The sequence below is a fragment of the Anser anser genome (assembly GCF_964211835.1).
Source record: "Anser anser genome assembly, chromosome: 10".
NCBI classification, from domain to species: domain Eukaryota; kingdom Metazoa; phylum Chordata; class Aves; order Anseriformes; family Anatidae; genus Anser; species Anser anser.
In genome coordinates this window covers 1,006,554-1,034,166 of record NC_139730.1, presented here as the reverse complement: position 1 = coordinate 1,034,166, position 27,613 = coordinate 1,006,554, and the positions used below count along the sequence as shown (strand labels likewise).

Sequence of the window (27,613 nt, the reverse complement as noted above, 5' to 3'; positions counted from 1 at the left end):
AGTCTGGAACTCAGGTTGGTAGTTTTATAGGGTTGACCACAACATACGATACCAAAAACTAACAAGGAATTAGAAAAACTTAGCGTAATGCTACCAAAGCCAGGGCTTCAGCTTTGCAGATCTGGGCCTCTCCTGCATACCTAATGCCCAATACACCGTCATACTTGAACAGCTACATAACTGCATCTGAAACCTAGTTCTTTGCCACTACACTAAAAGCGTTAGGACCGTTAACTATCTGACAGCCTACCTTGTTATCCTTGGCTTCCACCTGCTTTGCCGACTCCTGTATTCTCTTCTGCAAGTCAATAATTGTCATCAGTGATTTATCACACCTTTCTTTCTGGTCTTTAATTTCTTGCTCAATACTGCAACTCCGTAACTGAAGCAATTCTTTTTCATCTTTTAAAGAAAGCTCGTTCTTTTTAGCTTGCAAAGCCTCTTCACATGCTTCCTCATACTTTTTATTTACACAAGACAAATCTTCAGCTATACTATTAATTTGGGCCTCCAGAGTACTTTTCATGGATTTGTATTCTGACATGTCAATCATTTCTTTGCTCTCCAGGTCTGTTAGAGCTTGTCGATTAAGCTGAATCTCAGCCTGCAACTTCAGGATTTCCTCATTTTTAACTTGGTTTTCACCCTCCTTTTCTTTTAAGCTGTTTTTGGTTGCTTTGATTTCTTGTTCCAGCATTTCCTTCATTTGTGTATATTCTACCAAAGGTATTGAAGATTTTTTTAGATCCAACAGCTCCTGCTGTAGTTCTCCTACTTTTAGTGTCTCTTTGTCATAACATTCCTTCTTACTTCTGAGGGCTTCCTTCAGATCCTCTACAGTGTGACCAAGCGCCTTCTTCAAGGCTTCAATTTGTTCCACTGAAAGGTGCTGACCCTCCATAGGAGCCTGCAGAGGTACGGTCTGCTTGGCACTCTCCTGCAGCTCACTTTTCTCATCTTTGTTGCCTGTATATTTCTGCAGCAATTCTCTCAGTTGCTGATTCAGCTCCTCCATTTTGCTTGCAAACATTTTTTCCAATTCATGGGATTTCTCGGCAAGGATATAGTTTTGTTGCAAGTCATTCTGGATGGACAAAATGCCATTTTTGAGCTTTTCATTCTCCTCTTTGTACTTAATGTTTTCCTCCTCACTTTCTCTGCACTTCTGCGCCTGTTCCTGCAACTGTGCTTTTAATTCTTTCACTGTAGCTTCAAAGCGTTGTTCTCGGTCTTCAAAGGAGGCAACTGGGGCATATCTTGATTTAATGCACTCTTGAATTGTGTCAAGTTCCTTCTTTTGGGCTTCAATTTCTGCATGTAACTGTAAGATTTCTTCTTGACCCCTCTTATATTCTGCCATTATTGCAGCATTGTTTTCCTGAAGTTCTTGCATGCTTTTATTTACAGTAGTCACTTTGGCTTCATGATCTTTTAAGCTTATATACTCAGTTTGTAATTGATTCTGTAAAAGTTTCACCTTATTTTTCAAGGTTCCATTTTCTTCATTTACCCTCATAAATTCTCGCTTTATCTCTTCAGTTTTTTCTTTCAGATCTGACAGCTCCCTATTAGTCTCTTCTAGTGTGTTATTCAAAATTGTTTTAATCTCTTCATGTGTTGTAGCCAAAACATACTGATCCCTGAGAGTCTCTCTTATGACTGTGTTTTCAGACACTAGTTTGCACATTTTTTCTTGTTCATCATCATATTTTTTCTGAAGCTCAGCAAGCTGATTTTCAAGTTCAATACCACTAGATTTTAGAGCTTCCATTTCTTTTCTGTGCTGCTCCGGAGACAGGTACACAGCTTGGAAGTGGCTGATGTTCTCACTTAAGTTGTTCTTCTCCACCAGTAATTTTTCAGCTTCTGCTCTGCTTTCATTGTACTTCTTAGTTATTTCAAAAAGCTTTTTGGTCAGATCACCAACAGTCACATCACTTGTTTTTTTCAATTCTTCGTGAATTTTTAAAGGCACGTTCTGGCTTTTTATTTCAGTTTTTAACACTTGGATTTGTTGCTTAAGCATCTTGTTATCAACCTGAAATCTTTCAAGTTCCTTCTGCAGAGCTTGATTCTTCTGTGATAATTCAGAAATTGTTTTCCCAAGTTCCTCACTTTTTTGCTCAAATCCACTCCTCATTTGTTCATAGTCTTCTGGCTTTATATGCTGAGCAAGTTTAGCTTTCTGACTCTCAGATTCCTTCTTTAAAAGGCGAATCTCTGCCTGCAGTTTTTCATGCTCTCCTTCCATCTCCGCTAACTTCCTTGCTTTCTCATTCACTTCGTTTGATAACACACTCTTCATGTTCTCAAATTTCTCTGAAGTTACAGAGTGGGCTAACTTTGCTGCTGTTTCTTTGAGCCGTCCTTCTAACTCCATGACATTTTTTCCCTTTTTATCTCGCTCCATCTCCAACTTAACAAGTTCCTTCTGCAACCTTTTATTCTCTTCTACCAGCCTTCCTTCATCTCTCTTAAATTCTGCCACTAGCAATTCATTCTGCTTAATCTGGTTCCTTAGTTTACCCACTTCAGCAGAGGCTCCTTCATACTTTGTTTTCATTTCTTTCAACTGATCCTTCAGCTCCTCTGTTAGCTTACTGTTTCCCGAAGCAGCTTCGTTAGTCAAGTGATCTTTCAGAGCAAGAAAGTGGGTCTGCATTTGCTTAACTTTGCCTTCCGAGTCAAACATTCTCTTCTGTACATCTTTTAAAGCATCTTCCAGTTGTTTTATCTGTCCGTCGGATTCCTCCTTGGTTCTTTCACATTCTGATGCCAAAGCTTTACATTCAGATACCTTGTGAGACAGTTCTCTCTGCAATTTGCTTATTTCTTCTTTTGCTGCACCATAGCAGGTCCTCATGTTGTCAAGCTCTTTCTTTAAAGTTTCCTTCTCTGAACTGGATGATTGGTTAGGCAGGGACAGCTCCAGGGGTCTCAGCATAGACCTAGACTGAAGATAAATTGGCACAAAAGTAGATACACACAGATTTCACAAGTCAGGCACGCATGCATTGTCATATTCATAACTACCTTATATCTATGCTGATATGAGCATAAAATTTTCAGAGCTTTTTTTTAAAATAAACTATTGTATTCCTGCCCATACTATAAAACACATATTTCAGCTTTCAACAATAAAAATTGATTATAATTCTAGTTATTTTTTCCCAGTCATCAGACACATTAAAATGCAGGTACAGTACATTAATTTTATTTTCCCTCATTATTCATATTTAATCATACATCTGCTCAAAGAAATTAAATTTAGTAAGCATTCCCTCCCTCAAGCAGATGAAAACAACACTAAAAAGGAATCGGAAGAGACTGAGTATGTCATGGTTAACAGCACCTCCTCTCAGAAATGATTGAAGAAAACAGTCATTTTATTCCCCATCCAGTAAAGGCTATCTAAAAAAGATAAGAACTTTCGCTGTTCTGCTATGAGGTCTTCACTGCCAACCTTCACTTTGCCACCAGGCACGATGGCCATTACATGGCACAGACCTGTTCTGAGGAACTCAGTCGTGCTCCAAGCACTTACCACTTTCAGGTCACTTCCTGACACGATTAGCTTAAAGCCACTTATTTCCTGCTTGGGACAGGGTTTGGGTTTTTGGCTGGGTGATTTTTGAAGGCTGCTAGCTATCAGCAAACAAAATTGCCACGAAATTATTAAGTTGGCAGGAAAATAAAGTCTTATGAATTGTAACTGAATTCAAAGCGGGAAAAAGTTATGGAGATGAAAAACCAATTATATTTGGAAGTGTGACTGCTAACCCAGCAATGTGACGATTCGGTTTTAAAAATGCCCATTACAAACCATTCAGTACTGGTATCTTCACAGTATTTAAAGCTATTTCACATACATAACTCTAGAGGGCACCAGCTGTTAAAAAAACATAGCAAGGCTAGTATATAAAATTTTGTATTCAGAAACAGTTTAATATACATGCATTTATGAGCATATTTAGTATTCCCAAGGGTAACTACCTTAGAGTTTCTCTTAGAAAAAATATTTATTACCTGTGACTCCACAGCAAACACTTGACCTTGCTTAAGTAATAAATCTTCTTTTCCTATATTTTCAAAGAAAATAGCATTTAGTCCTTTTAAAAACAGTAACACAAATCACAAGAGCTATGTTTTTCCTTCCTAATTTTATTCTCGTTAATGCAACTGTGCTATGTGGGTTGGTATTTAAGTATTCGGTATTAAAGTTAAATCACATGGGAAATCTGGACGAACTCCTCTAAAGAAAAGATATATCCCTACCATCCCAGGCCAGCTATCATTTTGCAAGACAGTCACAAGAGCCACCTTGAGCTAGCTGCATGGCTGCTAAAGAGAGCAACAGGGAAAAGCATCCCGTTGCAAGACAAATAAATGACCCAGGCAGACAAACACTTCTCACAACGGCTCATGTCAGTCAGATGAAGCAACATTTTAAGCTACCTAAAAGCAAGACAGGCCTGTAACCGAGTTAGATGTAAAAGACTTCAGTTTCTGGAAATGGAACCCATTTCTAACAGAAGTGTAGGCTGAGGTACTGCGTTTAAAGTTGTGCTCCAACTTGCCTACAGTAAGCCCTGATGATGACCACAGCTTTCTTCCTCAGCAGAAGCAAATCACAGACATGAGCCAGGGTGCTGTTTATGAAGAATGGAAAGACTCCGTTTGGAGCAGAGACCTTGCTCAGCTTGTTTTTCATGCTATTAGAAGACATGCCATAGTTACAACACAGATTTCATGAGACCACAATCACTTGTGAGTAAGAGTGATCAATAATGCCCTAGAACTCAGGTACAAACAGAAGTGGGCCCAGCTGCCTGCCTTCTGAGGTCTGCGGAGTGGAAAACCACATTATGTTTGTCTATAGTTAAAAACAAAAAGGAAAAAAAAACACTTTGTTTTCTAACACTGCATCATGCACAGCAAATTTAAGAACTATACTTACTATTTCCAAAGTTACTTCCAGATGCCACAAAGTCAACCTAAAAGCAAACAGCAGGAAATATAAAAAATAAAGCTTACATCAAATTTTTACCATGTTTAAGCTATGGATCAAAGAGCAGAGAAAGCTTTTCAAATTAGATAACGAACTTAAAATTGTTGAAAGGGTTAAGTGTTTATTACAGTAAATATCAAGTATCTCACTACATTTCAAATCAGTTAACGTACTTCATAATATTTGAGTTTAGCTTTCAGAGCTTCAATAGTTCTTAAGCTTTCTTCCTGCTGTTTTTCCTTGGTAGTTAGGATTTTCTTCAATTCATCTTTCTGAAAGAGAATAAAAAGTGCCAAATAGCCAAAGCCACAGGAATAGACAGATTCATAAAATCTCAAGCAACTTTTAAAAAGTAGTTTAGGGAGAACTTCAACCAAAATTAGCACTGAAAGAATCCTTGAATTCTTCGTTTTAAAGTTCTTCTACAAAACTGCTCATCTACAAGGACAGTCTCGAAGAAAGAGTCAAGGGAACATGTACCAATATCATGTGCAATCGTTCAGTTTATTTGTATTTATTAGCCTTGCATTGATGAAAGTCACTACTTAAACAGATACTTACAACATTAAGTCTGCTTTAGAGGTGAGATAGAAATTAGAATATATTAGTTGTAGTAATACAAATGCTATACAGCTGTATGAACTGAGAACATATCACTAGATATTTTGTTTAGCATTTATATATAGCTTTTCTTTTCTCTGATTTTAAATACCGTTTCTTATATGCAATATACATTTCCCCTATTTCACAGTTCTCTTACACTTTAAGGTGATATAATCATACCTCATTTTCAAGATCATCTGCAAACATTTGCTCCTGCAAAAATAACAAAAATCCCCCCACAAATCATTTTTAAAATAATGTTTTCAAGGGGCTTATACACAGTTCATTAGCTGATGAGTCTACCCCAGTTCCTAATACTACATCCTTCCGATACACTGTTCCCCTCACATTTACCACCTAACCTCTGGCAAGAGAAAAAAATAAGGATGTTTGTCAAAACACTGTCTCTTGACATACGTACTAAGCAAATAGAATACCTTTTCAGTTATCTAGACCATATGCCACTGAGGTAGAAGAGTAGAGTTTTTCAGTTAAAAACTGCTGGTTTTTGAATGTGAATAGTAAACAGGAGGAATGGTTTGGTTGGGGGGGGGGTTGTTTGTTGAGGGGGTGGGAGGGGGCTGGTACGAAATGGGAATTCAAATTTCAGAGAGCAATCCCATATTGAAAACCCCTTCCCCACCCACTTCTGCCAACTGAAGAGTTTTTGCTCATTTTCCACTTAAACTAACAACTGGAAAATAAGCAGTGGCTATAAGTACCTGCACACAACACCTACATTTAAATGGCAGATTAAGTTTACTTTCCAAATTACAATATACCAGAATACCTCATGGTTCCTATTACATTACGAAGTATAGCTATAAATGCTATTGCTCAACTTTATGAGGATCAGTGGACAAAATTGTAATATCTCCTCACATGTTGAGTATTACTACAGACTACAGGCCGCTGCAGAACAAAATGACAGCAACACGTACAGAAATATTTTACAGTAAAGCAGTGAATACTGAGTTTACCTCATTTAACTGTAGTTGTAGCCCACTGATTCTATCCAGCAACATCCTTTGCTCTTCTTGTACTTCTCTCATTCTGTCCTTCAAATCTTGATTTTCTAACTCCAATTCCTTAAAAAAAAAAAAGCAACAAAATAAAGTAATAAATACTCTACTCGCACGGGGAAAACTAATGAATTTTCACCAACAATTTTAACAGCCATTAAAGGACACATCAAGCCTTGCTTAAGTCCCAGTGATACTGAGGCCTCACTTTAGGTCTCCATCATTCTGGAATTTAGAAAAGCACATTTCAAAGTCTTCAAGATTTTTGTTTCTAATAGCTCATTCTGACATAAGTGTACGTAAAGGTTTTGAGAGTATGAGCAGGGTAAGACTACTTTCAGTGCTGACAGCACTAAAGAGGCTGCTTACCTACTGTCTGCTAACATGTAAAAGTAACTAGTACTAAAACAGTTCCTGAAACCCAACCACCGTAGCTAAAGGTGTAATGAAAAAACCTCACTGGCATGAAGTGCAGCAACCTTTAAATGGACAAGTGTTCCAGCAACCCCAAGAGTCACCCTGGTAATGCATATGAATCCAACGCATGAAAACTATCGGTCTTGGGCCTTCAATCCGTCCAGCGTTTACATCCAAACAAAGGCTGTTTAGCCACTGCTAGAGAACCACCTGCGGTAACTACTTTAGCTCAAAGCAGACAAGTTTCATTTAGAGATCCTTACTCTTTTAAGAGAAAGGATTTCAAAATGAAAGCCTCAATTTCTCCATGGTTTGTTCCCCACAGCTTAAAGTGTTACTTACCTTTCTGAAAACTGTATTGACACAGTAAGATGACAAGAAAATGAATACCAGTTAATAGAGCAGTTATGATACACGTTATTTTTAAGGAATACAAGCACAGATCTCCTGAGAACGTTACAACACCTTTCTGTTTTGTGACACTATGATCTTACTGCAGGTGAAAGCAGTAGACACAAGATTAAGAGATGGGAAGGGGTGACGTGAAGATACTCACAAGTATTTATTATATAAACTTTTATTTTCTTGCAGAAGGTTATAGCTTATCTGCATAATTGCCGCTTTACATACTCACACAATTAAGTTTTAAGTAAACAGCAATATCTATGACCTTTCTTAATGGAATTGCTAATGCTTATTTACAATCACATCTTGTCTTTAATATGCCTGGTTCATTATGCATACGGGAACATGTAGTTGTAGAAATCCTTTCTGCTTACCTGAGCATTATGTTCCTTCTGATACAGCCTGACATTCACCTCTTCCTGTGCATGCAGCCGATTCCACTTTTGTGACATATTAGACATCTGTTATTGCAACATTCAAAGTGTTAATTTTTATTCCTGTTGCAGTCTGACAACATCCATTTCTGGGGACAGTAGGCTGCTCTCACAACTCCCATTTCAGCTTCCACTGGGGGGCAATACCACTGAGCGTTCAAACTCTGACAGACCGCTTCTCAATAAGAGCTAGACCACCCACGATCTCGTCCAGACAGAAAACAGGATGCTTGTCAAAGCTCAAACCCCAAATATGCACATAAAATATTTTTCATATAGAAATACAAACACCATCTAATTATAGATGGAATCTTCCATGCTACGAATGAGGTCAACTCAAAAATACTGAATCAGTTTTGCATCACTGTGCAATATTAGCCACTCTCTCAACAGTACCAGCTGTGTGCTGAATTTTGGCAGTCGGGGGCGAACAGCTTACACCTCACCTCTTTTAGTCTCATACAACTGCAACATGTAGAGAGTATGAGTTTCCTAGGGATGGGAAACAAGTACAAATTTCCTAGGGATGGGAAATGGAGAGGGAGGTACTCATCTTTTCTCGCTGGTATGCAGTGACAGGCCTCGTGGTAATGGCTCAAAGCTGTGCTGGGGGAGGTTCAGACTAGACATTAAGAGAAACTTCTTTACCAGGAAAGTAGTTAGACACTGGAACAGGCTTCCTAGAAGCGGTGGCTGATGGCCCACTTGGAAGACTGGTCACAATGATATGTTTTAATATTGGGTCAGCCCCATCTGACAATTGGATCCTGTGATCTGTGTAAGTCCTTACCAACTAAAACTATTATATTCAAGTAGGAGTCCCTTCAAAGCATCCCTGGACTGATTTAACAGACCTTACAGTTCCGCCCTAGACGAAAAGCTGTATTTCAGTGTAGATTTGTTAAAAGAGGCCAGCACACTCAAAACGAGTACAGGAAGCATTGCTTGACCTGCAGCATACACATGTAGCATAGGTCTGAAGTAAGAGGCCTGCTGAGCAGCATTAGGCATTTACGATTACAAATCCTAAAAATTTTGAAGTATTTTGCCTGATTTGATAGAGGACAATGCAATAATTACACTGATGTTTGGAAAAAAAACTACACGTGCACGAGTAGCTTACAACAGACAGTTTTACTCAATCACCTTTACACGCCAGCGAACAAAGCTGATTATTTCATAGTACCAAAGATAAAAAAAATCAGTGAGATTTACACCACAAATCTGCAACCTTTCTGCGATATACACCGAACATTTGAATTAAGAACACCTTGAAAAATGTTGTTGGGTCAGTTAAAGAAACAACTCAATAAGACTTACCTTTTGTTCAGACTGCCCTTTCTTCATGGTATCTCTTCCTAAAAATAAAACGCAACATGAAATAGGAAGGTTAAAAAAAATGTATTTCATTCAGGTTCATGCAAGGCATACCTAGTTAATCTACTTATGTTTCTGTCTTGGAAGGACATTTCAAAAAAGAGTCGTTTTCCCCTTCCTTCCCACCCCACAACCCCACCCTGTTAATCCAAAAAAAGGAAGCAGTTCACAAGTACAAAGCTTGTCCTATAAATAAGGCTAAATAACTCCTATGATCAATACTGCAATACCAGAGTCATCAACACTGATACCCTTTATCTCATGATGTCACAGCATGCATAAACTTTAAGTTTTACTAAACACAAGCAAAGAAACATAACCCTTCTTTACCCTCCTATGCAGGCTGGGTATTACCTTTTGGTTTAAAGGACTACAGCCATCCTACAGCCACACAAGGACATAACTTTGGGAAGACACACAGCCCAAATGAAAGGGTAGTAGCAAGCAGTAACAGCGCGTTCTTCATACCTTTGCCGGAATCCTCAATGGCAGCTTTTATTAAAGTCAAAATGTCAATATTGTCACCGATTCTGGCATAGTAAGCACAGTCATGACCAAGGCCATCAACCAAACTAACATCTGCGCCATTTTTGAGCAAAACTTCTACCGCGTCCTTGCAGCCATATTCACAGCCTAACATTAGGGCAGTCCTGGGGATGGGGAGAAAGATTGCATTCAGAGACGCTGGGTTCGTGTGCTTTCAAAGGAGCACTTACAGATATAATCCTTTGTACACTTATCTCCGATCATGGAAAGCTGAGTGAAGGAATCTTTCCTCTCTCAAGAGAGGAGACTACGCTTTTAAAAGTCATTTAGTCAACATTTAAATATTTGTCAGAAAGCAAAGCAACACTAACAGCAGCACTTTCCTGAAGCCCAGCATAAGCCTGCTGCCTTTGAGAGCACCACCCAGCTGTTTAGAAATCTCGTGCAATTTTTGGCTTACTCTGTTTACATACAAACATCAATAGACACAACACACACAAGACAACATTTAGACAAAGTTTGAGCGAGTGCTTGGGAGCCCTGGCACTGCCTCCCAAACACACACTTGCCAGCTTCACGACATGCAATGCAAGCGCCTGTGCTCTGTCTCACAGCAGCCTCACGTCCACTGACCACCAGGCAGCCGTCCTCCAAGAAATAACGGGCAGAAGGAGCTCAGTTAGAAACTCTCTCCCACCCACTCCTCCATTTATATGGAATCAAACAGTTCCGGGCCTTCAGGTCCCTTGGAAGCCCCAGTGGGACTCAAGTACCACTTCTGTCATGACCCATTTTACATATGGATCCCAAAGAGTGCAAGTTGCAGCAGTGGACACAAATCTTTGGAGCAGCCAACCACCATTTCTCTGCTGGCAGCAGTATGCAACACTTTCCACACAAGCCTACAGGTATTTTAGGTGCAAGAACAAGCAATAAGAAAAGCCAATTTTGTCTGAATTATTGAATTGGAACATTACTTCTGGACTAAGTCCCAGGTCATAGTTTTTTCCTGCTGAATTTAACGTTTGTCTGTAGGCTGAAAGCTAATGGACAGCCTTCTACCCTTTAACTGTGAGCAGGCATTCTGACAACCCTCTGCATGCCTTACCTGTTTTGTTTGTCCCTGGCATTAACGTCTGCTCCTCTGTCTATTAGAAGCTGACAAACCGTGGGACGACACATCTGAGTGGCCAGCACCAGCGGTGTCCTCCCATCCTGAAGAGGGAAAGAGGGAAGGAAATAAGGAAAGGGAGGGGAAGCAAAGAAGGCATAAGAACTCCAGTAGGGCTTGTATGGGAGAGAGGTATACGCAACAACTTACTCCATCTTTTGCATTCACTGAGGCCCCATGATCACACAGGAGCTGTATGCTAGAGGAACAGTCTGACATAGCTTTTGAGAGAAGGAAGAAAGAGCAGGTTATATTGCTGAACAGAGCCTTCATGAAACTCTAAATACTTTGTTGTGTGCACTGGTTTCACAAAAATTCATGCAAGTTAAAGCATGAGGCTATGTGACTTGCTCTCTTACAGCAGTTCCAAAAGCACACATAAACTCAGACACTGCACAGCATAATGAAGATTCAGAAAATCCACAGAGTTATTAAGTTAACTTACTAACATCATCACTCTAGAACACTCTTCATGATACTTAAGATTTTACTAGACAATTCACAGGCATCAGAAGAGAATTATAGACCTATATCCTCTAAGTCTGTTAACAAGCTTGTTATTGAAGGCAAGTGTCATTACAACACATAGCAGTGGAAGTTAAAAATAATTAGGCACAGAGAATTATTATCATTAAAGACTTCATATTACAGTCACCAGAAAAGCAAAACTTTCTACCTGCATCATGAAGAGCAGTTCTTCCTTGAAGATCCACATTTTCTGTTGGACAATTGTACTGTTAAAATAAGGAACTTGGGTTATCAAATAGGCTTCAGATTGCATTTAGAGTATCTCGATTTCAAACCAGTATATTTAAGAGCACCGTCCCCCACACTCCACCCAAAGAATAAAAACCATAACAAAGGGCAAGTTATATCTTTCAGTACCTGCAACAGCTTTTGCAGACACAAAGCATGTCCATATTTCGCAGCTAGGTGCAATGCGTTTCTACCTAAAAAGAAATATCAACATCAATTCGGGATCTATTTTGAACATGCGTTTAGAAATACCACACACACTTGACATACCTATGTTCTATTACTAATCACATAACACTAATTCGTAAGAAATTAACTTGTCCTTCGCTGAAGTTGTTAGGACTGTTTATTTCATCTGAACAAAAGTCTCTGTCTTCTGCCTCCATTATTCCATGTGCCTCATTACTTATCATAATATGCTAGTTAAGACTAGTTCCAGGACAAGAGATAGTTTAGATCAACATCCACATCATTTTAGTTACAGTGATCTCATTTTTTGGGGGGGAGGATGGGGGAAAAATGGCAATCTGTCAATTCTATAACTGTCATCGCTCTTGCATACACTTCACTATTTGCTAAACAGTGGGTTTTATTTATTTTTTTAAGAGAAACTGCAACCAAGAATTCATGAATAGTGAGAAAGGGTATGAGTTTAAAAAAATAAATCTGTCATACGAAAGGAGGCTAGATTATTTCTGTAATGAAGCTGGAAACAAGAGAATATTCATTTACCAAGTTAAATTATGAGATGAACAATCTGAGGCAAAATTAGCACCCATTTTAACTGCCTGTTTCACAACATCTTTGCATAAACTTTCATCTCACATATGCAAACCAAGAAGGTAGCAGAGAGGTGCTCTGAAGTTTTGAGTGCTCAATACAGGTGCGCAAACACCTGCCGTACCATTGAAGTCATATCCTCATTGCGCGCAGTACTTAACAACACTCAGTGAAACACATTTGCTATTTAAATTAACACATTCATTTAAAAACAGTTCTCATACTGTTATTCTCAAGCAGATATAGCTTGGCTGAAATAGACCATACAGTTAAGTATGTTTGTTTTGTTTTGCCAACCACAGGAAACACTAAAGAAAGGAAAGAGATCTACCCTCCAGCTTAGCTTAATCCTAAACCAAAGTGGAAACTGAGCTGAGAACTTCTGCAAGTTGCACTTGCACATTTGATGAGGCATACCTGCAGCATCAGTGGCTATGATATCAACTCCGTGAATAAGGATGGTGTTCAAACAGTCTAGGTTTCCCTTTGACGCTACAACATGGAATCTAAAAACAGAAAAAACTTTAAGCACAACTGTTTCATACACAAAAATAGCGGTATTAACCAGGAAAGTCAAAGCAAATCATTGTATATTCAAAGAATTATACTGTACAAACTCAACTTAGTACAATGTCCAAATCCAGTTCTGCAAATTTCACTTTAAGGAACAATACAACTTTTCTGAGAAGTAGTCAATATTTACCTGGAATCATTCACTCAAGTAGAATACCAATACACTTGCCTTCCCCCCCCCCATTCAGGTTTGAGTATTTAAATATATGCTCTTGCCAAAGTAAAGACTCTTTGTGAGAAATTGACATTTGAGCTATCTGGCATTCCGTGGTGGCTGGGGATGGGTGCAGCACCTCAAAAAAAGCACCTTTCAGAAAATAGCTATGATGAGAGGGGTCAAACCAAACATTTTCAGAAGCACTGTAATCCAGATGGCTATTGAGCTTTTAAGTAACGAAGTAAAAAGGAAAGTTCATCTTCCTTGTACCCGTCATTGCAATCTTTACCTGTCAGTACTCAGAGTCACTCTTAACTTCAAGAAACAGACAAACGTAACACCAAGCTTTGAAACATTTATTTTATGCCAAGCTATCTCTGGATTTAGAAGAGACAAGAATAGATCCCCAGTGCTGAAAATGCAAATAAGCTAAGTCGTCAGCAGTTTGCAAGACATATGCCACCCTGCCAAGTATTCCTATGTGTGTCATTTCAAAATAACTGTCAGAATATTAAACATTTTAGCAGCAAAGATGAGACGAAAGGCAGGTCAGAAGTCAATAGCTTGAGTCTGTTTTACAAAAGCATTAAGGGTAACTAATGTAATATGTTCTAAAGAACCAGGAGCTTGGGAAGGTGAAATTTAGCCTGCCACACAACTCTCATTACATCTGGTAGTTCTAATAACACTTCATTCAAAGCATTTGAATACTACTACAGATCATGGCTGAGTTCATCATCTAGTATATTTATTTATCTTTACTCTTGACTGTGCTTATTTTAGATATTAATCAAGCTAGTCTGTTAAAGAACACTGCCTACAGTAGCCTTCTTGAATTGAGTTTTAATTGCTCAAAAAATATCAACTACAGATTGGCTAAACTTTGTATTTCAGAATGCTTCAAATAAACAAAGTAGGAGTGCTTGGCGATATTTCTTTCTATTAATTGGGGGCAATCCCTGTTGATTTGCATGAGTAAGTCATCTATGCAGAAAAAGATCAGGAATTTAACCATACACCTCTGCCAAAGATGACTAGATTACATACGTCAAGTTCATCTTCACTGCTAGACCTTTGTATTCCCAGGATCAACCCCCAGTTCAGATTTCTGTTCAAAAAGGCTTCCTTTTCTCCATTCTCCACTTCAGCATAGGAGCTATGTAATTTCCTTTGTTCAATTCCTGATTAAAAGCTTATGCAAGACTAGCCTAGATGAGGCTTGAATCTACTAGTGTGTGTCACGTACATTTATATACTTAATAGTTTTCACAGCAGCAGCAAGCCCTGGGAATTGAGCTACTCCCACTAGCTTCCCCACCACCACCACTGCAGAACTGGAAGTTACTTACGCAGACCTCCCTTCGACATCCAGCTTAGTGGGACAGACTCCTTTTTTGGCAAGGATTGATGAAACCTTTTCCACATCGCCCCTTTCAGCTGCTTTCATTAACCTGTCATCATACTTGTTCCAGTCTGTATTCAGCTGTATAAAAGAGAATTAGAAAAGCAGGTCAGCTTGTGGCACAGCATCGATCTGCTAAAGGAACAGCAATAGGAGTCTGAATCTCATATTATCAGTGGGGATGGGGAGGGAATAAGAAAAGATATCTTTGTTTACGTATCAGGTTGTGCTTCTTAAGACCTTTAGTTATTTACAGACAGTAATACTGCAGCATCTCCATCAGGCTGTTAGCACACTGCTCCGAGCCAGCCTGGTTAAGTCACTGGGACCCTTAAAGGAGAACACTGGGGGATAAAACCACTTTGCTTTTCCTCATCCTGCTGGGTTCCATCTAACAGGTCTAAAACTAATGTCACACACAGTAGCTCCTTATACATTTAAAGCAATCTCAAAGTTTTCAGTTGTTCATATTAAGCAGCTTTTAGACACTTCCTTCCATCCTGTTTTATCTGCTGATAGCCATCAGCAGTTCGCCCTGCGAGGCCCTGCACAGGCCAGCTACCTTTTCACCGCATCTCTGCTTTCCCTTCTCTCCTCGCGGATGCTGCTGTTGCGCACCCTCTGGGGAAGACGCATCGCTTCTCTTGTGCCACCAAAGCAATTAACTCCGCTGCCTAATGGAAAACTGGAAGGGTTTCTTGTTCGTCTTTACTGCCAGTCATTTAAGTTGTGATAGTCAAATAAAGCAGCCAACTGTTCCATTTCTGTATAGCTAACACCTGTCTGTGTCTCAGAACTCACAGGTCAATAAACAAGATGCACCACAGAGGAACAGATAAGCCAGGAACTGCAACAGAGCCAGAAATCCTACTGCTAACAGCTTCCAATCTAAGTAACCATCTTCAGCATAAGCTTCTCAGAATTCACGAAAAATGATTTCATAAGGAAGTGGGCAGATAAAACACAGCTGCTACGATTTTTCCCCCCTCTGTCAACCCTTATATAGTAAAGGTAGCATAGAGAACAACAGACGAGTGTAAACTTTGTGGGACACTTGAATAGAACAACAATTACGACACATAATCAACAGCAGACTTCAGCTTTCACGAATTCAGCAACACGCAAAGCACGCACTAAGTTTAGCCCTCTCTCCACCAAGTTCACATTTACCAAAACCTGCACTGGGCAAAAGCGAGCGCTGAGCGCTGCCCACGGGCAACATCCGTGCCTGCAGACACGGGCGCAGAAGTGCCCTCACTGGTGCAACTCACTGCATTTGCCCGCTCTTAAAAATCAGATCTCAGCTAGCTCCGCTGTGTCCCAAACAGCTCCCCGGCTTTAACACCAAACAGACGCACCAAAAACACGCAAGCGGGCTGAGCGTTCTCTGCCTCCCCTGGGTCGTTCGGAGCCGCAGCTTAGCTCAGCATGTGACGTTCCAGCGACGAACGCCCAGGGGGCTGTGCATGAGAAATTCAAAGTGTACAGCTTCAAACTGCCTGCAATTCCCCAAGCTATGCAGCGCGCAAAGGAAGTACCAGTCAGTTATAAATAACCACCACGCAAACCCAGACATCTGTCACCCCCCGCTTATTCCTTGTTTACTTCAAGTTTGGAATTCCAGGCCCCAGGCTAGGATCTGCCCCGCAGCGCTGCGCTGGGGCTGCCCCGTACCAAACCAACCCCTCCGATTGCTTTGCGCTGCTCGGGAAAGTCTGTGACAAGCCTCACAGCCAAGCTGGATGCTGAGGACTCAGCTTTGAAAAAGCTTTTGATAGAAGAAAAAGGGACAGAACCACCCTCTCCTTACAATTGCCTTATTAGCAAAAATCAGGATTTTTCAAGGTTTAATGTCACAGAATCTGGAAGATCCACAGCAGGGAGAGCCAGTGCCAGTTGGCCAGGCCTCTCCCCTTGCATCTAACCCACGTTCACTAGGTAAAGGAGAAAACAGAGATAAAGAACCAAAAAAAAAACAACCACGGCCACTGCTCTGCATCTGTGGAATGGCCTGTATGATGGAGCTGTAACTGCAGTTATCTTTGTTTCCCGTACTGCAATCACATTTATGTTCCGAGAAATCATGAAGTCTCAGCAATAATTTATTCGGTACAATACTTGCTAAGTGACATGAAGTAATAAAGATAGACAGCTGCTGAAGTCACGCCCTGGTGTTTCCTCACCAAAGTGTGCGGTACCGATTGCCAGTCGATTCAAACATCCATTAGTTTAAAAGCCAAGCCAGCCTGGCGTAACAAAGTCACCACAGCGGTGACACTGCTGGTCACGGTAAAAGCTGCAGGCACTGCCAGGGTGAAGAACAGTTGTCCTCGGAGGCCTGGCAAGTTTTCCTCTATAAGCTACTTTATTATCCAAGTTATATGTTTTATTTAAATACCTTAAACTATACATACGTAGCATCAAGCCGAGTCGCCTATAAATTCAAGCATAGCATATTTCACATCCTTAGAGGAAAGCAATGATGCCTTGCATGTCTGCAGCTGGGTTTAGATTTCTGAGTTGCAGACTTACAGCTCATGCCACTAGCACAAGGTCACTCGGATGTATACACAACCCCTTACCATACATTCTTTCTTCCCATTTAATGAGTCTTCTGATTAACCAGACTTTTAATTACTATCATCTCAGTAAAAATACTTTTTCTTTCATTATAACATTTAAATAACATCATAGGATACTGACAAAGTCAAATAGTACCAGCTGGGCATTTTATATTTCAGGAAATTTCCCCGCAGTTAGCGTTGTTAAAGACATAACTCATTAATTAAAAAGGAACGGCTACAAAATTCAGGCTTCTGCATTTCTGCAGCTGTAAACCACAGCCAACGATATGAAATCTAAGAAACCTACCGTGTCTTTAGCTGCACAAGAAAACCAACAAGTCATCATAGACCTCGCGGCTCCTTGCTGCCAAAAGCAACCGATTTATCTCGCATCGAGTTACAAACCGCCGCAGCTCAAAGCAGCGAGCCAGGCGGCTTCCCACTTTCAGGAACGGATTCTCTCCGCCGCCCCAAGCTCATTTTGTTCCGTCATCCTTCTCTTAGCTTGGATCCCCCAGCATGTCTTCTCCGTCTTCAGGATCCTCCTCAGCCTTCATCCCTCAGGAGGACGCGGGTCCCGCCGCCTGCCAGCAAGCCCGCAGCGCTCCACCGGCCGCCCGGCTCACCAGTAAATACTGCCCGGCTCCGGAATATCTTGTAAGCGATACGTAGACAGTCTCATCAGCCCAGATCTATTTTCTGATAATCCACTACTTGATAGCCGGGTGATAGAAAGCAATCGCTATTAATACATTCTCCGCGTGCTCGTGCCGTGAGTAATGTGTTTTGGGCTCAACGTTAACAAACGAGACAAGCACGCACGAAGCTCACTACTGTGTTATGCTTGCAGACACACAAACACTCACTTTAAAATAACAAACATGTTAGTCAAATTAACCGGCAACTGACATCAAGGAAGGCCATACTTATCCCCACTAATAACACAGAAGGACTGAAATACTAGCAGGAGTAATTTTTTCCCATTCCACCACAAAGCCAAAACCAGACCCACGATCAGACTTCAGACAGTTACAACTGCAGAGCAGATGGAATGCGTGATCCTATTTTGACAGAAATGTAACCCATTTTAAATTAGAAAACACACATGCCTGTGCTTTAAAGAAAATCTCCTTTTACAGCGATGGAACCATTCTGAACAGGACCTGGTTTCGGCTTACTGCTGCTGCCAGCCTGTCTCCCGACTTGTTAAACGAGAAGAGTCACAGAGGCTGTCAAAACATTAAATAGACGGCATAATGATTAACAGCGGGGAAGATGCAGAGTCTCCTTTCACAAGTTTTAAATTTAAAAGGAGATCTCCCAAGTGCCGTTTTTAGAGGACTAGGTCAGCATTACAAGCGACGCACTGTTCAGTCTGCAGGAGACAAACACGGTGCATAGCAAGAAAAACCGCACGCGCACACACACCCTGTAGGACACTTGAAAGACTGCAAGCAACTTAAAATAAATGACTCCTCTGAGAAAAGCTGTTACAGGTAAGTCACGTCTATTCATATTTGCACAAATTCACCCCCTCCCAGCAATTTTTAAGCTATTCCATGTTATTTGCTGTGAGCAACAGCCCTTTGCCTTATCGCTCTGACGTGTTTCAAGAGAGCATCCCAAGACTTCTCCGCAATTAGTGTCTGTGTGACAAAAGTGCTCCAAAACCGTTCAGTGACCATCACAACGACCACGTCCTCTCACAAGTTGTCTTCTGACCAGAACCAAGTCTGTCTCCTCGCCTAAAAGTGGCATCTTGGGGGAAAAAAATACACACACTTTACAACTGACAGCAATAGCAAAAAAAAATAAAAAATCTGAAATCAGAGTTTGGTGAGAAACCACGCAGAGGCCTGTGCCTCCCAGGCGAACGTGCTTGTTGCAGGCGTACCCAAGCCAAAGGTTTCTCTGTCTGCCTGCAGACATTCCTGGTGACCTGAGGGCCGTGCCCATCCTGTGGCCCCGTGATGCTGAAGATCATCCCACCAGGGCCTCGTCCACGCCACCTGGGATTGCTGAAGCACATCCTGCTCCGGGGAAGCGCCGCTCGCTTCCACCACGCCACCAGCACCGAGTGGGCCCAGCAAACAGCCCGGCTCCGGACCCGCGCCGACGGGATTCTTATCCAGGGCACCTCCAACTCAGCGAGCTTGAAGGGCAGAAAATAATGAAAATCCAAGTGTGAGGTCAGAGACTACAAAACCACCACACTTAAAGCTTTTAGTTTTCTTGAAGAATTTTACTGAGCAGGGACTGATTCTCAAAACAGTCGCGAGTTTTGCTTCTTCGCTCGTCTTTTATCAATGGCAGTTTGACACAGGAATTTTTTGCTTTTCATTCCTGAAGAGCTTATACAGCAAACAAGCATCTATTACAGTGACAATGCTGCTAATCGTAAAGAAAGACTAAGTCACCTCCGACCACTTAACGAGCACTCACGTTGCGCCCTGTCAGTGTAACCCACGTGTGGTAAGGCAGACCTGGTTTTGCCCTACGAGACACCGGCAGCGCAGGGCTCCAGAGGTGCTGAGCTGCCCCAGCGCACCACCGGGGCCTAGCTGAGGGCGGTGCTGCCGCTGCACACCTGCTCTTCCCAAGCTCCAAGAGCCTGCCAGGAATCCTTCCGACCCCAGGTCCCTGAAGACAAGCCCCACCTGGCTGGGCTCGGCAGCATTTCTTCCTACCGGCTTCTGTCTGCTGTGCCCTCGGTTTGAGGCCTTCACATTGACCCGACTCGTTAGGCGGCAGCACGCACTGTGCATCACACACCGGCAGGCTGGGGAAGAGAGCGAGCACAGAACTTTTCCACAAGCTCCCCCAGCTTTCAGTCAGTGATTCAGGCTTCCTGGGCTAGATTCTCCTTGCCTCATAACTCCCAATTAATTTCTCTATTACTATCCTGTTTTTCCTCAAGTCCAAATCAGCTTTCAGCATCCTCAACAGCCTTTGGTAAGGAATTGCACGACTTCACTGCGTGCTGCATGAACACCCACCGTTCCCTCCGAACCCCGAGCCCCTTATCTCACGGGGCATTCAGCAGCCACTTTCCCTCTCCGCAGCCCCTGTCCCGCAGGCCCTGGACCATCCCACAGCACCACCCCGCACAGCACAGTGCAAAGCACCAGCCCGGACATCGCCTGTCTCCATTATTTACTAAACAGAGCATGAGGCACAGCGCAGAGCCAAAGTCTGTGAGGCCGTAAGACCGTGGCCTTCAGAAACAAGCCCGTCATTACAATTAAGCATTTAAAGATGAGAAAGCAGCGAGAGCCTGAACAACAGCCGCTAGAGGGACTTGTGCCCGGGCACGCCAGGTTCGGTCTGTGCGAAGCCAGGCCGTCCCGTGCTACCGAGGGCAATGGAAATGGCACACGGCTGCTGGCAATGAAAACCACGGGGTACTACCAGCAGTGATGGGCTAAAATACATATATCTGTACACTGTTGTCAACCAGCAAAGTTAATATTTAAGATCTGTTAATTGTAATAGAATCTATATTTATCGTTAAATAAACAGCAGAATACTTAGCAAATACGAGCTTGCTGCTACTGGACATCTCCCTCTTAAGCAAAAAAAAAAAAATAAAAAAATAGCAGGAAGAGGCCCTGAAGCACGCTATTACTTCACCCACTGTCACCCAAGCGACCCCACCGAGGAGGAATCTGGAGCAAAGAAATTGCTTCATTAGTGATCCTGATGCACAAGAGGAAGGAGCAATACTGGGCTATGGGAACCAACAGGACAGACGAGTGAAGATGCCAACGCTGTGAGCTGCGGTCCAGAACAGACACTAACCCCTGCTGGAAAGTGAGGCAGATGCAATACTGCCATCTTCCATTTGTGCATAACACAACATTAGTCTTACCACAAAGCTAACAAATGCACGACAAGTTAACTGGCTGCTGAGACAGCAGTACTGCCCAAGAAACTTCCACCTGAAATGGGAATTGCTCTCCTGAGTCTCCTCTGCCTACGGAGCTGCACAAACAGACTACATAAACGCACAGCTCATTTAAATAGAGCACGCAGACTCCCCAGCAGCCACCTAACCCGCTTCCCAAATACCAGCTGTAACTCACAGCCCTTCTTAAACCTTTCAGCCTGAAAGCTGACATAAACCTATGAAAGCGAACACAGCTCCTCGTCACCACCGAGCTAGGCAGATAATCCTATTAACGAAAAAAAAAGGGGGGGGCACATCCTCCTCTAATGCCATTAGTGCTTGACTTAAGCGCATAACACACCGAGGAGCGAAGAGCTCTGGCAAAACACGGCCACCGCTATTTACAGCCAATGGTCACACGTACACGAATGTTCCTATAAGCTCCCTAGAGAAAATACAGAGATCATGCTTTTATATGAATGGTTATAAAACTGAAACTGCAATTTTTGATGTCTTTGAAGACTGTTTAGAAAGAGTAATTACTGAAAAAGAAAAGTCTAAGAATGATCAGTTTTAGGGCCCTCTGTCGTGAGATAATCACTTCTCCAGTTTAGGCTTTAAGCAGTTTTCCTGCTGGGAAAGGAAGGCGCCCACTGATAAAGGAGAGTTACTCGGAAAATGCACACGCGTCACAGAGCACAGAGGAGAGAAGAGCAGGCGCAGCACGTCTACCAGCTCACACACTTCGTTTTCCTGCTCATTTTACAGAGGTCAGAGTACATTTGTGATTAAAATTAACATTTAAACAGACACACCCTGTGATTTCACATGGCACAAAAGGACTATTGCCTTTGAAGTAATTTGATTTATTTGAAAACCACAGAGCCTAAAAATAGTTTTAATAGCCTAACCTACTCCTCTGCCTTTGACAGGGACGTTCACCAGGTGTAGCTCCCCCCTGCAGCACAGATGCATGTCCGCTACCACCACCCGTGTCGCAGGCTTTGGCTTCATTGCAGCCTCCCAGAAAAAGCTGCAGACACAAGGTTTGGGAACAGATTAGTTCAAATGGAAAACACGGCACTTCATATTTTATAAGCATATCTTGCTTATCAGCATGTGTGTTTTCATATAAAAGCATTCTGGAGTTTAAGACTGCAGGAGTAAGATGTGCTGTTTAGTCTGCATGAGGGAAGGAACAGACCCAGCCTGAACACGGAGCTCTTGTTTCACCCAGCAGGTTCCCACACGCAGCACGTTATGTTATCACCTCATTTACTGCAATTTCTCCATCTACGGAAAAATTATTTAATGCTACAAAGTGGGTGAGGCTTAGTCTAAATAGTGATCAAACCCAGCAGCATTCCCAGTACCACTTCGTTTGCACGCTTCTCTCAAAATGCTCATGTCGAGAACTTTTATTAACAGCCGTGCTGTTGCATGGCTTGTTTAAATATAACTGCATCCTGTAATTAATATAACGAAGTCACCTAACAAAGCAGCTTAAAGGAAAACAAATAGCAACTATCTAAGACCTTAATGTAAACATTTTACCCAATTCTGAAGGCATTTTCGTTCCTACAAGTTAGCATATCCCAGGTATTAAGCGATTATTTGAACCTACTTCTAGCTAGACATGCAACACGTCAAATAGTCCTCTCAAAAACGCCGTAAGGGCTCTAAAGCTGTGCCAGGTACTAGGTCCCTCTCACAGGGAGCGACGTGTACCTAACAGCAGAACCACCTTCTATCATTTCCATGAGTCTTCTGCAGCAGGGGGAAAAACCACCGGCACTGAGCACAGCAGCACGCGAGCTGCAGTGGAAGCATCGAAGGACTCTGCACGCAGCTCCAGAAGGATGCTAAGTCTGCTAAAATAACAGTAAAATAAATATATTATTTTTTTTTATAATGCAACTTCCTGGTGTCTCTTTGCCCAGGACACATAACCTAACATAACTTTGTCAATAAGACACCCTCAGCCTCTCAGCCCCGAGACACAGACCAGCTCGGGCACTGCTAAAAGCGACCAGAACAAGCCAGGGGCTCGGCAGCTGCATCTTAAAACAGTCTGGTAAGAGCAACTCACAGCACAACCGGGCCCTGCCTTCTGTGCTTACATCCAGGAGCGCTGCTCCCCCGGGGCCAAGGAGGGCATCACAGCTGCCCCCAAAAAGGGGACGGGAGCCGGGGAGCCCTGGTGGCCGGGGAGCAGGAGGCTGGGGAGGAGGCTCGTCCCTTCCGAAACAGCAGAGGCCGGGTCAGAGGCCAGCTGGGCAGTGCCTCACACAGCCCTCCTCGGGACTCGCGGCAAAGCCCTGGTTTGGGAGCACAATCCCACCTGTAGCAAAGCATCAGAGAACACCAGGACGATGAAACGCGATGGGGCTGTACATTCGTCCCGCAGGGAAGCGGCCTCCAGCACGGACACGTGGAGAAGGGAAACACCACGTCAGTGACTCGACCCTGTTGGGTCACCACCCGCTGATGGCAGGATGGGATGGTACCGGTCAATCAGGTGCCAGCCTGCTAAAAATTATCAATATTTAAATGCCACTGATGAAGTACTGCATAAGCTCTATCTGAGCAGCAGGTCAGATGAACTTGAAATGGATTCATCAAAAGATGACCTCGGCCCTGTTTGCAGAGTTATTTCTGCGAGTCAGCTAAGGACATTCACGCAGGATCTCCCTGAACCTCCAATTTTTAGATTTTCTTTTTAATTGCTACATTCCAAAGTGATAAAGCACTGACAAACACTCCTTTCTAAAGCAGCCTGAAAATTACAACGCACCTGCACGCAGGCTGCAGCACACAGCTTTTGCTGAACCACAAATTGCCGTTCCTCCCCCTCCTCGTGTTTCTCCACACCGACCGCAAACATCACAGAGGCGAGCACATGGCTCTATTTAACTAAATGCAAATGAAGCACGAAGTTTTTCCAAGGAATGCACACGTTAGCACGAGCCTTAATAAAGCTTCCCGGAACCCAAACATCCCCTAAAGAATAACCACATTCAGCCTAGGATTTGACATTTGAATATTACAGTGCTGTTGATTCTTGGCGGCGTTGCCCGAGGACGGCATTGTAAAGCCGTGCGAGGCTGCACACGGAGGTCAGGGAAGCAGGCGAGCAGGGATGAGTAACTTCGCTCCGGCCAGCAGCGGCCACGCTGGAAAAATTCTGCTGACCGGCCCCAGCACCGCGATCAGCGTGGCTGGCGAGAGCTGCTCCGTCTGTGCACGGGGCAGAGCGGCGACACAAAGCCAGAGTCTTGTTCGTTTTCAAGTCAGCGTGTGCTGCCGTCAGCAGCAGCCACCTTTATTTCAGGTAACAAGTTGAACAGAGAAATCATCATCTTGGCTTGGGTTAAAACCAGGTCCTTTAACACCTCGATTTTTCCCTTCATTCCTCCAGTTATTAGTGCGCATTCCACAGCACCTTGGTGCTGCAAGCTGCTGTTAACGAAGTTTTTCTGCTGTACTCACAGAGCGCTGCCGGTCAGTTAGGAACGGAGGTGAGCTGCAGTTCCACCCCTAGAAGCGCCCAGAGGAGGGCAGGCGGTGGGACCTCACCCCCTCGGGGGCAGAGCGGGGCTCGCTGCGGGCTCAGCCGAGCAGGGACAAGCGGGGTGCCAGCCCTGACACGGAGGACGTCACCCATTTACTTGGCAGCTCCACGGGCACCAAGGCGCTGACACAAACAAGTCCAGCTGTCGGTAACTGCACGAGCTGGTCAGATGTTAATTCACCCATCGGACATCGTCACAGCAGGCAAGCGCTCAGATGCCCACCTTGCTTTTTTCCAAAACAGCTTCCACTAATTACACACTACCTTCAGCTTTTTATGGATATATTTCAAAAAATAAATAAATAAATCACTTCTGGAGGAGAAAGGACTGACAGGAGTTTCTGCGTGGTTTTACACCTGCTCGTTCTCACCACGTGCAGGGCCCCACGCAGCACTGCTGCTACCCGAGGCACGTCCCGGGCACCCATCTCACGCCGTGCCCGAGCGCAGCGCTCCCAGGGGAGCTGCTCGTGGTGTGGTTTCAGCTCCGCAGCCGCCTGCCCTCCCCAGGCGGCCCAAAAGCCCCTTCCCCAGGGCCAGAAAGGCTGTAAACCCCACGTCAGTCAGGCAGTGCGCCTCAAGCCTAGCAGAACCCCTTCGTGGCTATTTCCTAAGTGAATTTAAAAAACTTTAACGAAAGAAGTAGGCAACCCCTCCTCCACAGAGCCCAGCGACGAGAACTCACCAGGGAAAGCTGAGTGGCGAAGGCGTGGGGCAGCAGGAGCTTCCTCGAACAATAACTACATCCTTCGCCAAGCGCCTTCCCTGGGAGACCTCAAGCAGAGCCAGTCTGCAGGCATTTCTAGCGTGCTCCTCGCACATGCAGCTACAGACAGAACCCCTAAGCGCAGTGGAAGAACACGTCCCTAAACACAACCTAGCTCACACACACACGTACAACATTGTCATTTCCCTTGGAAGCTCAGGACGATTAGCAGCACACGCTGCTTCTTCGGTCACCCCAACGCAATCGAGTACACCAGCTGATTTATCCTGTCAGTGCTGGCGAACGTGGCATCACCCCCGACCACGAGCAAGGACCGTGCCCTCAGGCCTTCGCAGGCTTTGTATGGGATCTGCCATAAGCTCCCAGCCCACAATGCTGCCAGCGACAAGCGGCACCTGTGTCACCACGCGGAGCACTGAAGGTGCTGAGCAGGCTGCTCAGATTACTCCCCAGGCACCACCAGCCGGCTGGAGTTGGCACAACCAGGTAGCTCCTTTTCCAAACCTCCCAGCCTGGGTAATGGTGGGACCGGCAATCACTCTCCGCTGCTTTTTACGGCTTTCCTCCATCGCGAGACAGGTAGTAAAGCCTTTCCCAAAAGCTCACCATCCGAAAACCGGAGGGCACGTAATTGTTACCTTAACCTGGAAGAAAGCGTTCAGAAGCATGATGAAGGGATTAAGTTTCTCTCTGCTCCCCAGGAAACAGCCCTGGGTGGGGACAGAGCAGAGGGATGAAGTTCCCAAAACGCGTAACTCTTTCCCCAGAAGTTTCCATCCACCCAGCGCCCCTCGGCAGCGCTCCCACACCCGCCCCCCGGAGCAGCAGCAGGGCCGGGGTCTATCCACGCGCCCCCTCCAGCCTCACCATCCACACCCGCACACGGGGCAGAATTATTTTCCCATTTTGAGTAGCTGGTGGAGCGGTTGTGCAACCGAAATATGTCACGACTAGATAAGCAAAGTACATCATGGGTACAGAATGCAGCTCCTCAAGGACCTCAGCGAAAGCAGCTTCCCCTCGCACATTTTGGGATAATTTCAGATCTTAGAGGCGCTGACTGACCAAACCCACTGCTAACGGCAGGCCTGCCGAGCCCTCACCCGCGACGTGAAACATCTCAGCACCTATTCGAGGCAGATGCTGGATCGCCTCCGCAGGGTCTGCTGCCATCTAATCACCGCGGGCTTACTCTCACCTAACCATCAGTCCTGAAGCACCGGGCGACTAACGAGCAGCAGGAACCAGGAACCCACGCACCCCGAATTATCATAACAGACTTCTGAATCACCCCGCGGCGCTCAGCACGGCGAGGCGAGGCGCCCGGACGCGGAGCTGTCGGGGGAGCCGCCGCCAGGTCACCCCCGAGCACCCCCACGTCTCCAAGCGGGCCGGTACTGCCGAGCCCTGCTGCCAGCTCTGAGACAAATGTGCAGCAGCAGCGTTTCAGGGACGGGCAGCACCTTGAGGGAGAAGGGGCAGAAGCCAGCAGGTCACAGCAGCCCAGCCCTCACGCTACGTCCCCGGCCAGTGCGGGGCTGGGGACCGGGCCCAGGCAGCAACAACCGGGGGTCCCGGTACCCCGGGGGGTCCCGGTGGGTGAAGGACCACGACGCAGGCACCCCACCGCGGAGGTCACCTGCGGGGCTGAGCGAAGGAAAAGCAGAGCCACGAGGCCGCCCGACCCCAGCCTGGGTCTGGGGAGGCGCAGACGCACGGAGGGCGCAAGGGACAGCGTGGGGGGGTAGGGGCTGAGGGTGCCCTGCCCCTGCCCCAGGCATCGCCTTCCGGGAGGGCAAGGCTGGGGGAGGCGAAATAAAATAAAATTAAATGGGGGAAAATTAAATAAAATAGGGGAAAGTAAAATGAAATAATACGAGGGGGAAATGGGAATCATACGGGGGGGGAAATGGGAATAATACGGGGGGGGAAATGGGAATAATACGGGGGGGGAAATGAAATAAAATGGGGAAAATGAAATAAAATGGGGAAAATGAAATAAAATGGGGAAAATGAAATAAAATCGCTAGCCCCGCCGCCGCAGCAGCACCGACCGCAGCCCGTGCCCCCGTGCCCCGCTGCCGGGCTCGGTGCCCCCCGGCGCAGCCCCACGCACCGTGCTGCCCGCGATGACGGCCTCGTGCTTCCTCAGCCGGGACTTGAGGCTCTTCATGGCGCGGCCCCGGCGGGCGGGCGGGCGGGCGGCGACCCCCGGCCCCGGCCCCGGCCCCGGCCCCGCTCCGCGCCCCCGGTCCCGGTCCCGGTCCCGGTCCC

The 27,613-nt window shown here is 44.5% G+C and overlaps 1 protein-coding gene across 3 annotated transcripts in view; it reads right to left on the bottom strand.

Moving 5' to 3' along the window:
* UACA (uveal autoantigen with coiled-coil domains and ankyrin repeats) overlaps positions 1-27,613 on the bottom strand; it is a 31,748-nt gene extending 4,135 nt beyond the window's left edge. Inside the window, exons 1-16 of one of the 3 annotated variants that reach the window (XM_083849661.1) lie at positions 27,456-27,613; positions 14,539-14,672; positions 12,877-12,965; positions 11,809-11,873; positions 11,600-11,657; positions 11,074-11,144; positions 10,861-10,967; positions 9,735-9,916; positions 9,210-9,247; positions 7,830-7,916; positions 6,592-6,699; positions 5,792-5,824; positions 5,182-5,280; positions 4,958-4,994; positions 4,027-4,079; positions 251-2,953 (exon numbers count right to left, since the gene is read on the bottom strand). In XM_083849661.1, coding sequence (XP_083705787.1) covers positions 251-2,953; positions 4,027-4,079; positions 4,958-4,994; positions 5,182-5,280; positions 5,792-5,824; positions 6,592-6,699; positions 7,830-7,916; positions 9,210-9,247; positions 9,735-9,916; positions 10,861-10,967; positions 11,074-11,144; positions 11,600-11,657; positions 11,809-11,873; positions 12,877-12,965; positions 14,539-14,672; positions 27,456-27,512 — 3,921 coding nt within the window. In that variant the 5' untranslated portion in view covers positions 27,513-27,613. Of the gene's footprint in view, positions 1-250; positions 2,954-4,026; positions 4,080-4,957; positions 4,995-5,181; positions 5,281-5,791; positions 5,825-6,591; positions 6,700-7,829; positions 7,917-9,209; positions 9,248-9,734; positions 9,917-10,860; positions 10,968-11,073; positions 11,145-11,599; positions 11,658-11,808; positions 11,874-12,876; positions 12,966-14,538; positions 14,673-17,462; positions 17,514-27,455 lie in introns of those variants that run through there. The other 2 variants (XM_083849662.1, XM_083849663.1) reach the window with 2 other exon arrangements.